General features: G+C 30.0%; 2 protein-coding genes across 2 annotated transcripts; one reads left to right on the forward strand and one right to left on the reverse strand.

Annotated features, from left to right (window-relative positions):
- Nucleotides 1-1,906: 1,906 nt before the first annotated feature.
- Nucleotides 1,907-4,602, forward strand: LOC132733305 (uncharacterized). Its single transcript, XM_060719924.1, has 7 exons — nucleotides 1,907-2,045; nucleotides 2,479-2,551; nucleotides 2,939-2,986; nucleotides 3,392-3,439; nucleotides 3,730-3,825; nucleotides 4,028-4,159; nucleotides 4,393-4,602. The coding sequence occupies exons 1-7, from the start codon at nucleotides 1,999-2,001 to the stop codon at nucleotides 4,600-4,602; spliced, it is 654 nt and encodes a 217-aa protein (XP_060575907.1). The 5' UTR covers nucleotides 1,907-1,998.
- Nucleotides 4,603-5,613: 1,011 nt separating this feature from the next.
- On the reverse strand, nucleotides 5,614-9,521 carry LOC132733297 (uncharacterized). Its single transcript, XM_060719917.1, has 4 exons — nucleotides 9,383-9,521; nucleotides 7,322-7,456; nucleotides 6,826-6,985; nucleotides 5,614-6,017 (listed from the first exon to the last, which is right to left on the reverse strand). Exons 1-4 carry the CDS (start codon nucleotides 9,383-9,385, stop codon nucleotides 5,941-5,943), a joined length of 375 nt encoding a protein of 124 aa, XP_060575900.1. The 5' UTR covers nucleotides 9,386-9,521; the 3' UTR covers nucleotides 5,614-5,940.
- Between the last annotated feature and the right edge of the window lie 6,699 nt (nucleotides 9,522-16,220).

The raw sequence follows: 16,220 nt of genomic DNA on the forward strand, positions 1-16,220 counted from the left end.
CTTCTCAAATTAACTATATCTGTTTTTCAACACATAACCAAATATAAATACCATGATAAAATGTTTTGACAAAACTAATCCTTATAATTAAGTCAAGTGTTAGTTGTTTTGGGTATTGGTCTGTTTTGTGTGGGTTTTTCTTTTCTTTATATATATAAAAAAACGTACAAAATCAGTAAATGTATTCATTTTTCATATAGAAATGAATTCTATTAATATTGATCATGAATTATTAAGGGGAAGTAAATGTTAAAATACTGGTTATGTAAAGTTACCTAAGTTATCCCCCTTCATTTGTCAGTTTGCTTTTTTGTATTCACATAGAAGAAAATGTATTGTAGCTTAAATTGATAATGTTTGGTAAAGATAGGCAAATTCTTGTGTATTATATACATGTATTCATATGCTTTTTAAGTAATTTCGTATCTCAAATTAAACATTCTCACATCACATAAACCATTATTTTGTAATTATATATATTCATGTCATGTGTCATTTATGTATTATATGTTGTTTTTGTATATTTAATATGGTGATGAGCTTTTTATGCTTAAACCAAGTAATAAAGTTTCTGTTCTGTTCTGTTTCTGTTCTGGTAATATACGCCCGACCGCCTTTAACAAATATCAGAAATGTAGGAGAAATAGTCTAAATAAATTTTACAAAAAAAAAAATCACCAATGTGCGAAAAAAAATGCACAAAATCATGGCACAATGCACAACTAGGCTTGGAAAATCATGACACCATGCAAACAATTTTATAAATACTCATTGAAATTTCTTAAGTGGTTTTCGAGATGAAGGATGAACAAAGTTAATTTACTGAACAATCAAGAAACTATGCACAACCAAGCTCGGTGACAAACAATCCTCTGAAGTGTCACTGAAAATCTCCCAGCGCTTTTGGAGATGAAGCGCGGACAAGTCTATTTGACTAAAAATTGACCATTAAGGGGTCATAACTGTGCAAAAAAATCAAGCTGAACATCAAGATACTATGCACAACTAGGCATGGCGACAAACAATCCTTTAAAGTTTCACTGCCCCCCTTCACCCCAGCGGTTTTGGAGATGAATAAATTGATTTAGACTTTATAAAAAATATTTTTTTTTATTACCTCCCTTTATTTACATGACATGTTAAATTCGGTAATATCTTTATAAATAATGCTTTTTGGAACTTACGAAATTGATTAATCTTAAGTTGAGCATCATATTTATGATATAAAACCATAAAAATTGTGTTATAGGATCTTAAATACTCTTTTGCTACTCATACTGTAGATGTTGTGAAAAGTGATATCCTTTTCGCGTTCATTTAGTAATATAATATTTCTTAGTCACATTTCTTTCGTTCCTAACTTAAGTGAGGAAATCTCACTAAACAAATATTACAAACTAAATTAATGAACATGCACCATTAGGAACAATACAAACTACATTAATGAACATATACCATTATGAAATCTCACAAAACAAATATTACAAACTAAATTAATGAACATGTACCATTAGGAAATCTCACAAAACAACTATTACAAACTAAATTAATGAACATATACCATTAGGAAATCTCACAAAACAAATATTACAAACTAAATTATTGAAAATGTAACATTACATTAAAATTAATAAAATTCTTTCGTTAGATATAATAAAAAAGAGGAAAAATAATAGTAAAAGGTCAGGTTAAAGTTATTATCACAATCAAGGTAAGTATACTGTTTTTGATGATAAAGATTGTCAAATGTCTAATAATGTCTAATTTTAGAAATGGTATCATATAAGCCACGCTGTCCTATTTTGCGTTAAAGTTTATTTAATTTGGGAGAGGGGGGGGGGGGCATTTATCGTAAAGGGTTGATCTTTGATCTTTTAAAACATGACACATATAAACACTATTTAAACATGAGTAATACAGTCCCTTTTATTCAGTTTGGTAACTTTACATCGGATTATTTAAGCATTTAAAATTTTTGGTTCATTTAACTGACAATTAATGACAATGACAACTTCTATTAATCATGATACGAGTATCTTGAACAAGTAAGTGTTTGATATTGTTTACATTTTAATCACTTGCAAACCTAAAATTTTACATAATATATAATTGTTTTCAAATATATAGTTGTTCAAGTGAGTAAAAAGTTCTTCAAACATTCAATATATTCTCTCTTTTTTGAATACATTACATTAAGCAAACGAAAAACTGGAAATTTACTGCCAAGTATAATATGTTGCCAGAATTTCGAACAATAAATGATAATTTAGGGAAAAGGCTTTTGACTAGGAACTGAAAAGTTACCCTGCGTTCGCTCATTTAAGTCATGTTGGAATTAATATGTTACGAACACTGACGATGACTAGCTATCTCTCAATACCACAAGTATTTTAGGTACATGTACATGCATTTTGCCATTTTCCTATTAGTGATTAACTGTTTCGTAATTATATTGATCATTGTTTTTTTCTTTTCTAGTGATCTGTTGTTTAAGATGTTGATAATTGGCGATTCCGGCGTCGGGAAATCATGTCTGTTGTTAAGATATGCCGTAAGTACCGTGTATACATATTTTTATAAATTTCTTTGTAATGTAAAATTTATTTCTGCAATAAAGCAGGTGACAATACATGAGTGTTTGATTGAACCTTATTTCCTTCCTTCCTTCCTCACTTAAGCTTTATATATATTGGCATTGGCTAGCTTTAAAGTTGTTCAAATAAGCAAATAGTTTTCACCAACATTGATGTTAGTTTAATACATTTAAAGTAAAACAAAGAACAGCATAACGCAAGATATATTTACTTAAAATACGACATTTAAAATTGATGAAACAAATATGCATGTTGTGACACATTTATAATTATAAACTCTAAACGGAATAGTTTAATACTTTCCAAAGATTTTAGTCATTTTACTGTTATTTTCATTGTTTCAGGACGACGAATTCTCAGATCACTACATTAGTACAATTGGTGTAGATTTTGTAAGTGTCCTTAAATGAATTAAATGACGCTTTTTAAATATGCAAACAAACTTTTATTGTATTGAACATATCAAAAACTAACTCACCCTGAACCTTGTATTAATTGTCTGCTTTCAAACAAGGTCCTTGTTAAGTTTTGTGAATTTTGCCATGAAGTATGCTGACGTGATTTTTTCCCAGTGTTAATGACTACGTTTTTATCTTGCTTTTAAAAATCACAATTTTAACTCGATACGGGAAAAGAGGTCTGTGACATAATTTACATAATGTATTCTTTTTACTTTCGTGCTTTCTTCGTTTTTTCTTTTCTTTTATATTTACAATTTAAAAAGAACTCACATTTTTTTTCCTCAAATATTCATACTCTTCAGCTGTTTTGTACAAAAATATATGTTATTGTTGTAGAAAATCAAGACAATCGAAATGGATGAAAAAGTTATAAAATTGAATATGGTACGTATACATTTTTTTATATTTTATTTTACATTAATACACCATCACAGTTTTCTTTTGAAAAAGGTTATCTATATACGAAAAACTGCAACTACCATTATATTGTCAATAACTTCAAACATGTTATGATCAAGACAATAAAAATCTTGTTATATACAACTGTTTATCATTTCATTTACAATTCATGTGTGATATCAAAACAATTTTTACCCGTTCTTTTACATGAGAGGACGTTTCCACATTTTTAAGTTGTCTAGAATGGGTCGTTAACATTTTTTCATCTATGTAAGTGGGATACAGCTGGGCAAGAGAGATTTAAAACAATAACATCAGCGTTTTACAGAGGGGCGCATGGTGTCATCCTGGGGTTTGATGTTACCGACATGGTAAGAATTTAACAAAAGCATGCCTAAACGAACACGTACTGTATTTATAATATTCTAGAACAACAACAACAACAACAACAACAACAACAACAACAACAACAACAACAATAATAATAATAATAATAATAATAATAATAATTATAATGAAATCTGATCAGATGAGTAAATTAAATAGCAGTAATCTAAAAGGATTTCTTTTTAGGAATCTTTTCAAAAAATTCGGAACTGGTTAAATGAAATTGACAAATTTGGTGGAATTCATGTTGCCAAAATGCTTGTCGGTAATAAATCGGACTTGAAACACAAGCGAGATGTTACTTATGAAATGACACAGGTATGTTCGTTGTATTTATTTTACCGTCCTATCACTCGGTGTATGCTTTATCCAATGTTGTAGTTGTTTTATAAATTAACACTGATTTTTATTTTTAATGACATTGGTTAAGAGACATTAGCAAGTTCAAACCTTCTACAACCTACAAAAAAGCAAATCCCTGAGTAAAGAAGGAATAAAAATACATGCTTCGATATTCATCTACATTTAAACAAACCTTTGTCTTACGCTAGGAATTTGCAAATGAGATGGGCATTCCGTATTTAGAAACAAGTGCAAAAACTGCAACAAACGTTGAACAAGCTTTTATGACAATGACTGCAGAAATGAAGAAAGTCTTTGACACTGGTGCTTTCAAAAATCCTACAAAACCAATAAAAATAACGGACGGACGCCGTGTGGGCAACAGCACCAGTTTGCTATGCAACCTGTGTATTTGTTGAGACGCCATTTGTTGTTCAAGTATATTTTTAGCAATATAGTTTATTTGCTCTCCTGTTCACAAAAAGGTGTGAAATTACAGTAGATTTCACAAAAGTGAAACTTTACAAATAACGAATTATTATACAACACAAACGTATCCAATTATATGCGGTATGTGTACTAAGAACCACTGGAATTTTAACATTCATAACCCATTTATTAATGATAAAGCATATAGCATGATCCTTCAAGAAATAAAGTTGTCTTTTGTAAACAGACCAAAAATGTGTAGTTTTGTTTTATACTGGTACTTACAAGGCCATTTTACACACTAAGTCAATTGTGAATATGTATATAATGTGTAAATACGACATTGGGTTGGTTAATCTACAAAACAGGCATAAAATTTGATTGAAGTAACAATAAAATATACCATATAAGCATATCTCAACTGGGCTGAAGCTGTCTATGCTTTGCACATTTCTATACGGTGGGGTATCGTTCTCTTAGACTAAAAGCAATGTCGGGTTTAAAACAAAACTTATGCTAAAGAGACGTTGTTAAAACTTGAAGAAGCTTTTAGGAACAATGTATAGGTATAGATCAAGAAAACCTATGTATATGAGAAACTATCCAGATGATTCACGTGCTTTTCAATTTTTCTTGACGCTTTTTTGTTGATTTTAAATAGATCACCCCTTAATAGCAACCATGTTACAGTTCCTTGTTGTTTTCCTTTGAATTGTGCAATATTTACATTCTCTTGTATATACACGTTTTTAAAGCTTAACTATGATAATTATTGTATAATTCATTTTAAAGTCTTCATATATAACCATAGTTGACTCTGTTTCCAGATGAATAAATATATTATTAACATAAATTTGTATCTTTGTTTTATTCTCAAAATTACACCACACATTGTTCTGTTTTTTTTTTTTGCATGCATCCACATTTTTCATGTTATTTACTAACCATGATATAGAAAGGAACAAGGCATTGTCAAAACAAGAGATAAAACAAACAAAAAATCGGTATTATATCTGCACCGCTTTATTTGATTTTATGTACAACATGTTTATTGGAAAAGGTAAATGATCATCAGATGATTTATGTTTAATTAGTGTATAACTCTCACTCAGTGACGACACCACAAATGTATCTGTTATTCTAACAATATTGTGGATGTGTGAATATTGAATTGTAAATTGTAAATTAAATTGTTTCAATGATATTTTTTATAAAATGTTACAATGTAACATGTAATTCATTAAAAAATCATGTTAGTTCATAGTTATTTTCATGGATGCATAAACGGGAAACAGTCTGTATATCCGGTACAATGGTCAATGTGAGAACTAATCAGAACGCCCACATTGAGGTATTACTTGAGATACTTTGGCGTCAAATGCCTCTTTTGTTATAACTCCATGATCTGTAAAAGATAACAGTAATTTGAATAGAAATGAACTTGTCAAACAAAATCATTCTTTAGGATTCATGATATTTCCAAAACGAAATGTTTTGTTGGACACAAACATTTGTCACATAATATTTTATTTTATAAAAATGTAAAAACAGATGGAAATGGATGGAAATAAAAAATGTTAAACAGCCATGAAAGTGAGAAGAAAAAACAAAAAAGGACATATATGATACTACTGGTTTAATAGATTCTGTTAGAAAATTATGCAAATATTTTCATAACCCATGTATCTGTATCTTTAGTAAAATATTAACGATATACATTTATTTATTAATTACCATTTCTGTTTACTTTTTTTACTTTCTTTGCATATTACTTTAAAATTCATTGTGAATTATTTGTAATAAAGTTCCGTGTTTTGAAAGTGAATAGAGCTATTTATCTGCTGTAGGAAGTCTACAAAATCATTGTCTAAATTTTGAAAAAGAATACTCACAAAACATTCATGAACTTTGTTGGTATTTTGTAATTTAACTAATTTTCCTGTAAAGGAAACTGCGAACAATGTTATTGCGTTATTGCTTTGCGATTGAAACCATACAAGCATACACTTTTGTACTGGAACCTTTTGTTCTATTCAAATACAACTTTAACGATTTTTAAATAATAGAGACAGTTTATGATAAAAACTCTTCCGAGAGTCGACCATAACTGAATAGAAACATAATTTGTTTGTAGTATACTTTTTAAATATATGTCATTAGATAAAGCATTATACCCTTTAATCTTCATCTAAAGCAATTAAATAAAGTCAGACCTGTCACTACATCAAGATCCTTCAACACAGATACTGGTATCTTGTCAATACCAAGAACACCAAACAGTTCTCCCTCGCTTATTTTGCCATCATGGTCGGCATCGTACGTATTAAAATGGCATGGGTTTTCTGGTAGCTTGACGGTGTATTTGGACCCCACCTGCAGAAAAAAGTATGATTTTAAGAAATGAAATGTGTGCAAATCGTATAAATGGAGGGAGTGAGGATGGCGCGTTCAAATACATTATTTTTTTTTGGTTATGAATAGAAATAACATAAATGATTCATTACAATAACTAGATCAAATTCATTTGTAAGAATTACGTTCAATAATCTAGTTCTTCTACTCGTTTTTTCTAAATTCGTAATATTTTCACCGCTTGTTGCATAAATAAATGAAGAAATTAACAGTATCTCATATAAGTAATTGTTCAAATTATATTATCATACGGTATACCACGGTAAAATACTGTTAAAATGATAATTGATATCGTACCAGTTGTATGTTTGTAGATGTTTCCATTTCCCTCTTCTGCTTGTTGTTACAGTTGTGAGAACCACCGTGACAAGTTCTGTCACAACCATCTACATACCAAAGACAAGCAAGCAAAATAATAAGGAGCTTAGGATTCTGAAACAGAAAGTTGAGCTCTGGGATGAACAAACAAAAAAGACCAAAACATTTTCATATCCCGATATTTAAGAAATGTTTCATTCTATTTCTTCTGTTTGGTTGCAAGAGTATAAAATTCCAAAATATGCAACTTCAATTAAAGAACCTTCTTTAGATTTCTCTCAAGTTCTGATGGACTTAAAGATTCATGATAAAGTTATTATTTATATATATTTGGAAGTTAAATTTCTTTAGTCACATTTAGTGCAACACGACAATTAGACAATATTTATCTTGAATGATATTGTTGCTTATCCATTGTTCCATGTCATACATTTTATTTCTAAAAAATAACAGAATTACATCCAAGTACGATTTTGCTTAAACATAACTAGAAATATCATACATTGATTACATGATTTTCAGCGGAAAGTGAAATAGATTCAATAATTTTGTGAAATTTTATTTTATAATTTTATAGTTGCCAGCCTGTATTTGAATGCGTAGCCCCCGAGTATAAATCAGATTGACAGGTGTTTTGATACTCTTTCTCTTTTGTATCATAGTCAACCATAAAAACACGTTTCCTGATACCACAATATCGAACGCCACAAAAAAGTAACCAGTGAACGAGCATCTAAATATGACATTTTCATCGCTATCCCTGTCTCTGTCGACACAATATGTAAACCCCGGACAAAGTGAACAAATCAATGGGCATGCTCTGGAGTACGGGTAACTAATACCTGCACTCCAGTTAACGCACTGTGCATGTTATGTATACGATTTAACTCTGTCACATTTTCAACAGAAAGGTCCCCAAACTATGATACAATTTTCAGTATTTCATACACATGTATTTGTTTGTACCATAAGTTAATAATCATACTAATAGTAGATTGAAATTAACAGTTATTGATGATTTTTTGTGATACATTCATAATGAAATATTCGAATCACTACACCAATTCAAGCATTGAACGTAAATATTAAATAAATTACAATGTAAGCAAATTTATACATGAACATCAAAAACCAATCAAGTATGATCCTCAAAATCTACTTGTCTCAGTTCCAATATAAACAACATATACCTTATATGGATAGACATGTATAACAAATCTTAAAATAGATAGAACATGTATATGTCTATAGAAATTAAAATAATTGTAGCAAATATGATTAAAAGTATCACCTAAGTGATTATAATAATAAATTAATTAATTACCTTAAAGTGCAATATTCTAGTTGACAACACAAATTACACAAACTTTGCTTTTTTCAGAAGTTACTTCCCTAAATTATTTTTATATTGCATTATAATGCCATATAATAATTATTATAATATTACCATTACATTGCTCAGGTCAGAACGATTTTAAGCTTGTACCCAATTTCAAATAAATAAATGAATAAATAAATAAATAGATAAAAATCAGTACTCTGACTTAAGTGTTAAAAACCGTTTGCCTAAATAAACACACCAAGACATGCAGTCTCCTAGTTGACTACACAAAAGTACACAAAATTTGCTTTTTAGAAGTTATTTGCCTTAATTCTTATTATATTGTTATTATATTGCCATATGATATTGATTTTATATTACCATTATATTGCTCAGGTCATAACGCACCCGAATTCAAATAAATAGATAAATAAATAAATACATGAATAAATAAATAAATAAATAAATAAATAAATAAATAAATAAATAAATAAATAAATAAATAAATAAAGATCCTGTAACTTCTACATTGTATATCATAAATGTGATGTTCAACATTATTTGACCTGTAAAAGGCACTTCAGCGCAAACATAGAAAAAAGATATTTAGTGCCAGCAAAGGTATTTATGCCTCAGAATATTCTCAAAAATACACTTGTTTAGTTAAATATCTTGCATATAAATAAATTGAAAAACAATAAATGATTTATAAACCTTACCATTTTGTTTGTCTCCTCAAAACCGATCGCTCACGAAAATTTGCGGATATGGCGAATGTAACAACTGTGGTACAAAATCTTTTGTCGCGTCCTTTTATTTAGATTACAAGGAAGTTGCCGTTCAACAAACGCCAATGATTATACTTTCTTAAATCATTAAAAAAATTTCTTCTACGAAAAATCTCGATTGTTCGATGTCAAGCACATCCTACTTTATTAGTCATAAAGTGTGAACGCAATAAGCAAATGCACAAAAACGTTATTTGCTGATTATGCAAAATATATGACATTAGGTTATACATATTTTTCCTTTAACAACTACACAGAGATGTGATAAAAAGCCGGTGGCCAAATGGCGATTCATCGAATTTCGCATCAAGATCCTGCATTGTATGCATTCACCGGTGTAGTTTAGTAGACTCTTCAATGTGTAGCTCATTTATTAAATTCTAAAACTCTTCAGCTTCAAAGGAACTGTTATGCTGATACGTTTGGTACTTAAAATAGTAATAAAAGGCATCACCACCTTGTCAAGTACTTTATGATGCTCATGTCTTAAAGAATAATCTGTCTAAGCAAAAAATAAAAAAACTAGCACTAGTATTCACCAACTTAAAGCTTAGAACCAAGCGTGTTCTCTGGAAACAGATCTATTAGAATATGCTCAAATTTAAATTGTAAAAGAAATAACAATACTGAGAAAGCTAATATGCAAGAGGAAAACCCTTAGTTGACTTAAATAAAATTGGATAAGGACCAAATGATCCATTTTTTTATTGCTTTATGAAATTAAAAGTTATCGTGTTAGAGAAAAATTGAACGGAACATACACAAAACGATATAAATGCTTATTTAAAAAAGAAATAATCTTATTTTGGGTTTAAACTGAGTAATAACATTACAACTACAATAGTAATCTGTACAAAATAGGGGTCAAGTTTAGGAACAAGATCAACTTAATGCTGAATATTTAATCTCTAAGGATAAACAAGGAAGATTATTTAGATTTTTTATTTTGATCCTGATCCTGATCACAACACGGTAGCTTGAAATCATGCAGCCTTACGTTGTATGAAAAAGGCGGTTCACAGTGATCAACGCAAATTTCCATCCTCGACCACTAACACCGACTTAGTTGTAAATAGATATAATGTGCTTTATTTAAACATGTAATCATAACATTTTGTAATAAATGAAAAAACTCTGTTACCTGTAGTCCCGTGTGACTGGATATTGTTCGGTTGTCAGTGAACTTCACATTACCTTGTTGATCGTTCCTTTCCTATCATATATTACAGTACGTATTTTTGCAAGGTACAACAACTGTTACAAAGCTCGAAACAGTGACGTGTCAATGACAATTTATACAATTTCAACCATTTATAATGTTATCACGAAACGCAGTTTTGGCAGTAATACTATTGAAAACATTTTATAAAATGCATTTCAAGATTTGCGAGAAAGAAGTCTTCCTAGCTGCTGAGGAATGACATTAATGGGTGTATTCAGTTTTTAACGCTTGAATATAAATGCGCTAAAAATATTCAAAAATTCTAAATATTATGTTAGTTTACAAGTTAAGATAGAATAAGAATAATAATTTCATTTTCTTATCCTTATAAACATATTATGTGTAAGTACATACTGATGTAATATTTAATAAATGAAATAAAGAGGAAAAGAATGTCTAAAGAACGTCTAAAACGCCCAAATGTTCAATGAAATTTCTTGTCGTTGATATCACGGAAGCTTCAATGTGACACGTTTGTGTCAAGCCATTAAATTAGCATGTGATTTTAAAGTACAAAATTGAAAATTCATGTGCTCTACGAAAATAATTATATAAAATTTGAAAGAGAGTCAGATGTCTTGAAGGCTACATATTACAGACAAGCTGTCAAAAGACCAATCTAAAAAGCAAGCAAAATATCCAAAGAGTGATTATACAGTATTTCAGTAGGAATACTGGAACCACCCAGTACTATTTTCAAAATGACTATTTCTTTAACTTAAAGCATTGCTATCAACATTTATGAACGCCATAATATATTTCAAAATGCCTGTATGTCTGGTATATTGATAATTACTGGTCAGACATTTTATATAAGGTACAATAAGAGACACATTGGCATGAATTTCTTTGTTGTTAAAACTCTTTCTGTAGCGATATACAAAAAGAATACAGTGTATTTGTTGCAAATTACGTTATAATTTTTATAGCTTTAATAAAACACATTTTTAAAAAGGATGTAAAATACTTCAACGTGTTCAGGGCATTAGAAACAGGCGTCCGATTTTGGGTTTTATCCTGACATCACGTTACCGACTACATCGAGATCACTGGGCTCGTCAGCATGTACGTTCGATTTGGGCAGGGTTAACTAACGTCCGTGTCATTTCAACTACAAGGATTGTTGGATACGCGAGTTCAGGTGCCAAGGTGTATACCTTTTGGCTACGATGTCTTTCAAAGGGATCGTGAAAGATCAGCGATAATTTGGTGAGACTTACCATTGAACAGCAAGTCAGCAAGTTGTACAACAGACCTTGACACAACAAGATATCAGCAGGCCATCTAGTTGCAAAACATGTCTCTTGACTACGCCTTTTCATGCTCATTTTACATACGGAAAGGACCTTATTAAACAGCCAATTTTCTAACTGATGAGTTTGGGAAGGACTTTCAGTGCCAAAATAACAAAAACAAATGTGTTACAATTCATTTGAAATACTGCAAGCCTTTTGCACAAAAATAATTTTAACATTTAATGAAATTTCCAGCAAAAGTTCATGTTCATTAAAATTAATTCATTTGTAACAAGAATCTTTATCATATGTCTTTCGTAATAGGTAATCATGTTTGTACTTTATGAGATTTACTTCTAGAAATCTTACTTAATAGATTTCATGGAATATCTTTAAATAGTAAATACTAAGTGTCATTAATTTATAACACTTATCTTACCAACCATACATTTAACACGTTTTTGAACATTATTATCTAATCTATGACCCGGATGTTGAAACGGACGTGTGACTATAAAGTACTTTCAAAGAATTTCTTTATAATAATAAAAAATGTTATATTTTTCGAAGAAGTACTTTTAATGTTTACACTTGTTTGAATGACTTGAACTAACGCACACGCCTCTAAGCACCCACTTACAAAGAAACTACTTTAACATGCATAATTATGATATAAAAAAATAACATCATTCGATAATGTGGTAACCATCAATGTGACTTTTATGTACCATTCCATGAAAAAAACGTATAGTATCCAAATAAGACGATACAGCAATTGAGGAAACCCAACAAGTGGAATCAGAAGTAATAAATTCTTCGAATTTGGGTCAGCTTTGAAACTTTATAACCAGGTAACAAATCGCATGGGTGAAACAAGAAAAATATTTAATTGATCAACTCAAATGATCCAAACACAACAACGCGAAAGTTTATTTGCTTTAGTCCAAATTTTCGTATGCAACCCTTTATTTAAATGGAATGAAAAACAAAACAGAACAAAACAACAACAACAACAACAACAACAAAAAAAACAACAACAAAATGCTACTAAAGTGACATTTCTTAATTCAATCTCTCAAAGTAGTTTTGATAGTTTTACAAGTTAAGAAATATTATATCATCGTAAACATTTTATGACATTTTATATAAGTTGATTTCAGAAATAACGAAAGACCTTGTGAATGTGGTCGAAAACAAATTCTGGTGCAACTCGCCCTAACTGGCACGAAAACACGCACACACACAACCCCATACACTATTTATACAATATAGATGAATTAAACAAAAGTTAGTTATTTCAATTATAATAAAAATAATATTACCATAATTTCTTTGAAACAATTTTATGTAGGTCCGGACCAATAACTTATATGGAATTTTTCAGGTCATTCCGTCACAGTTTTTTTCTTGCGCCAACTGACTTAAAGATGAATGCGTTGCAACTCTTTTTACTCAAATTGAGCTAAGAATCCACCAAAATAAATCGATGTTTTTATTCTGTGACGTTCCTTTATCATCCTTCACAGATTTTCCATTTTATGTGCTTTACTAAGTCTACTTGAAATACATTTTCAAGTTTTTCTTTTACTTTTTTTACCTCAGTAGATTTAATTCTTTATAATTCTATTTGTCAAAATACGACAGTTTTCAGTATGATAAAAGTGAAACATGAATGGTTGGTTTATACACATTTTTTACAAGCATTTACCTCACTTGACATTAAAAGTATGTGTTTTCTGCAAACGCAGTGTTTTTTTTTTATAACAGAAACAAGTTTTGTAATATTATTTAGTTCGATAGTGATATCATTTAACGGTATATTCTGATAACAAAATTCCCGGGCTGTCATTGTAGTCAGCTACCTTTACATTACGGCATATAATTTGAAAAAAAAAAAAACATTGAACAGCGGCACGTGCTCACGTAATGTGATCGGTGTATGCATATTTTATTCTCCGTAAATGTACCCCTGCGTTGGCACGTTTTCTACAAGAATTCTTATAATTAATCTGTTGATGTGAATAACCTAATTATTATACTTTGTGGCGATGTTGATTGATCCAAATGATTTTAGTTGACTCATGTGAAAATCCGTTTTTTTAGTTCTAAAATCAGTCTTTTTCAGTTCAATAATACGGAGCTCCTAAGGTGACATTTTCCACACATTTTCCCCGGCAATAAATTCGTAATTACGAAATATTAATTCGTTATTACGAAATATTAATTCGTTTTTACGAAATGATAATTTGTTTTTACGAAATATTAGTTCCTTTTTACGAAACATTAACTCGTATTTACGAAATATTCATTCGTTTTTACGAAATAATAATTCGTTTTTACGAAATATTAATTCGTTATTATGAAATTATAATTCGTTTTTACGAAATATTAATTCAATTCGTTTTTACGAAATATTGCGATTATAAGCCAAATAGTTCTCAAGTTATTATATTTAAGTGAACAGGGTGTTTGACTGAGAAGTCATTCCCTATCCCCTTTTTCCCCATTGTCAAATACATGTTCCTATCAGCAATGTTTTAATTTTTGATGCAATTAATCTTTTCTGACATTTTTCTTTAAAAAAGAAACATGCAATATCATTAACTTCTTTTATCATTTATATTAGTAAAACTAAAGGGGTTAGGGGGCTCCAGACTTTCACTAATCTAATAAATTTAAAAAGTATATTTCCTTACAATTTATGTATGGGCACCGTGCGATCATAAAACCATAATATTTCATTTCAAAGCTCAATCATTTCGACAAACAAAACAGAAAAAAATCGTCCATATTTGGATTAGAAGCATATGACACCCAATTTAACAAAATTTTCCTAGTGCGTGTACTATCACGGCTGTGGTGGCAACGCTATTGGCAGCCGATTATTTTAATTTATATACATGTACAATAGTGTTAAGTTATTAAACTTTGGGAGAAAAAAAATCACTATTTATATTGCAGAAAGAAGAAGAAAGAAAAATTTATTTATTATAGTGACTTGCGATACATGTATATAGTACAAACAAATATAAAACAATTACAGAACAAATAAATCGCCCGGCCCCATGGACCTATAAGTCACTGTTTATAGAAAAACGTCATTTATTTAAACATAGACAATCGAGTTGAATTAACGTCTAATGAATATATATATATATGAATGGTATTAATATGTTTAAAACATAACACCTGCCTAAACTTATCATTATAGTGTATATAGTTCGATGATATACTTTCCTGAAAATCCTTGAGTTCGAGTAGGTAATACATATAATTACACTTCAGTATTTCTATAAATGATATTCCGTCTATGTAAATAAGCTTTCACTAAGTATTTTGCAATCTTTCTAACGTGGTTTGAAAACAAGAAGATTAATTTGTCATCGACATTCAAATCCATAAATACATTATCATTTAATATTTCACCAAATGATTGCGATCTTATTTCATTATATTTTGGACAATTAAGCAAGAAATGTACTTCGTTTTCAACACAACTGTCAATGCATAGCCTACAAAGTCTATCATTCAACGGTTCTCCAATATATCTTCCTGTTTCGACTCTAAGTGGAAGAATCCCGCATCTAAATTGTGCTATAATGGAGCGTTCATATTTCGACAAATTAAATAAAACATAGTCCTCTGTGTTAAAATTGCATTTAAATAATTTGTAAGTTCTAAGCTTTGGAGTGTTTTGCACAGTTTCTATCCACTGTCTACTATAGAGGGTTTTTAGTTTCAGTTCAGCGGTTTGAAGATCAATTATGGATCTGCTGTAATAAGCATGCGAGAGATCAAGTGACGTCATTATTGATTTTATCTCACTACACCAGTTATTGTTACATAGCATATAGTCTTGATCAAACACTAATTTGGTAATCCTATCGGTGTCAAAATTAATCAATCTATTCCAGAATCTAAGCATATTCAACCACCTACGGTAACGACTTGGTACCCATCCCAAGTCACCGGAAAGTGCAGCTATTGGTGCGTAACGGTGTACCCCCAAATAATATCTCATAGATCTATTGTGAACGTTGTCAATTTGCTGGTATGTTTTGTATCCCCAAATAGATGAACAGTAATCCATGACTGGAACAACACAATTAAATACAAGTTTTTCATATGATTTGAACCCGAAATCCGTAATACCGTGGATTTTATTAATTAACCCTCCAAAAGCCCGGCTGGCTGCCTTGCCGATTGCCTCACAATGACTTTTAAACGATAACATTTCATCGAATATAACACCAAGATATTTGTATTCAGTAACTACATCCAATGTATTGTTACCAACATGATAGTTGAATTG

This window comes from Ruditapes philippinarum, unplaced genomic scaffold (assembly GCF_026571515.1).
Source record: "Ruditapes philippinarum isolate M1 unplaced genomic scaffold, ASM2657151v2 ctg1559_1_1_1_1, whole genome shotgun sequence".
Taxonomy (NCBI): domain Eukaryota; kingdom Metazoa; phylum Mollusca; class Bivalvia; order Venerida; family Veneridae; genus Ruditapes; species Ruditapes philippinarum.

Bases quoted from the DNA above. Each gene is read 5' to 3' on its own strand.
- LOC132733305 (XM_060719924.1), top strand. From the start codon at position 1,999: ATGACAATGACAACTTCTATTAATCATGATACGAGTATCTTGAACAA. The intron at 2,987-3,391 runs GTAAGTGTCCTT...TTATTGTTGTAG, and splicing joins GTACAATTGGTGTAGATTTT to AAAATCAAGACAATCGAAAT. The intron at 4,160-4,392 runs GTATGTTCGTTG...GTCTTACGCTAG, and splicing joins TTACTTATGAAATGACACAG to GAATTTGCAAATGAGATGGG.
- LOC132733297 (XM_060719917.1), bottom strand. The intron at 6,986-7,321 runs GTACGATATCAA...TTTTTTCTGCAG, and splicing joins CATCTACAAACATACAACTG to GTGGGGTCCAAATACACCGT. The intron at 6,018-6,825 runs GTCTGACTTTAT...TATCTTTTACAG, and splicing joins GGATCTTGATGTAGTGACAG to ATCATGGAGTTATAACAAAA.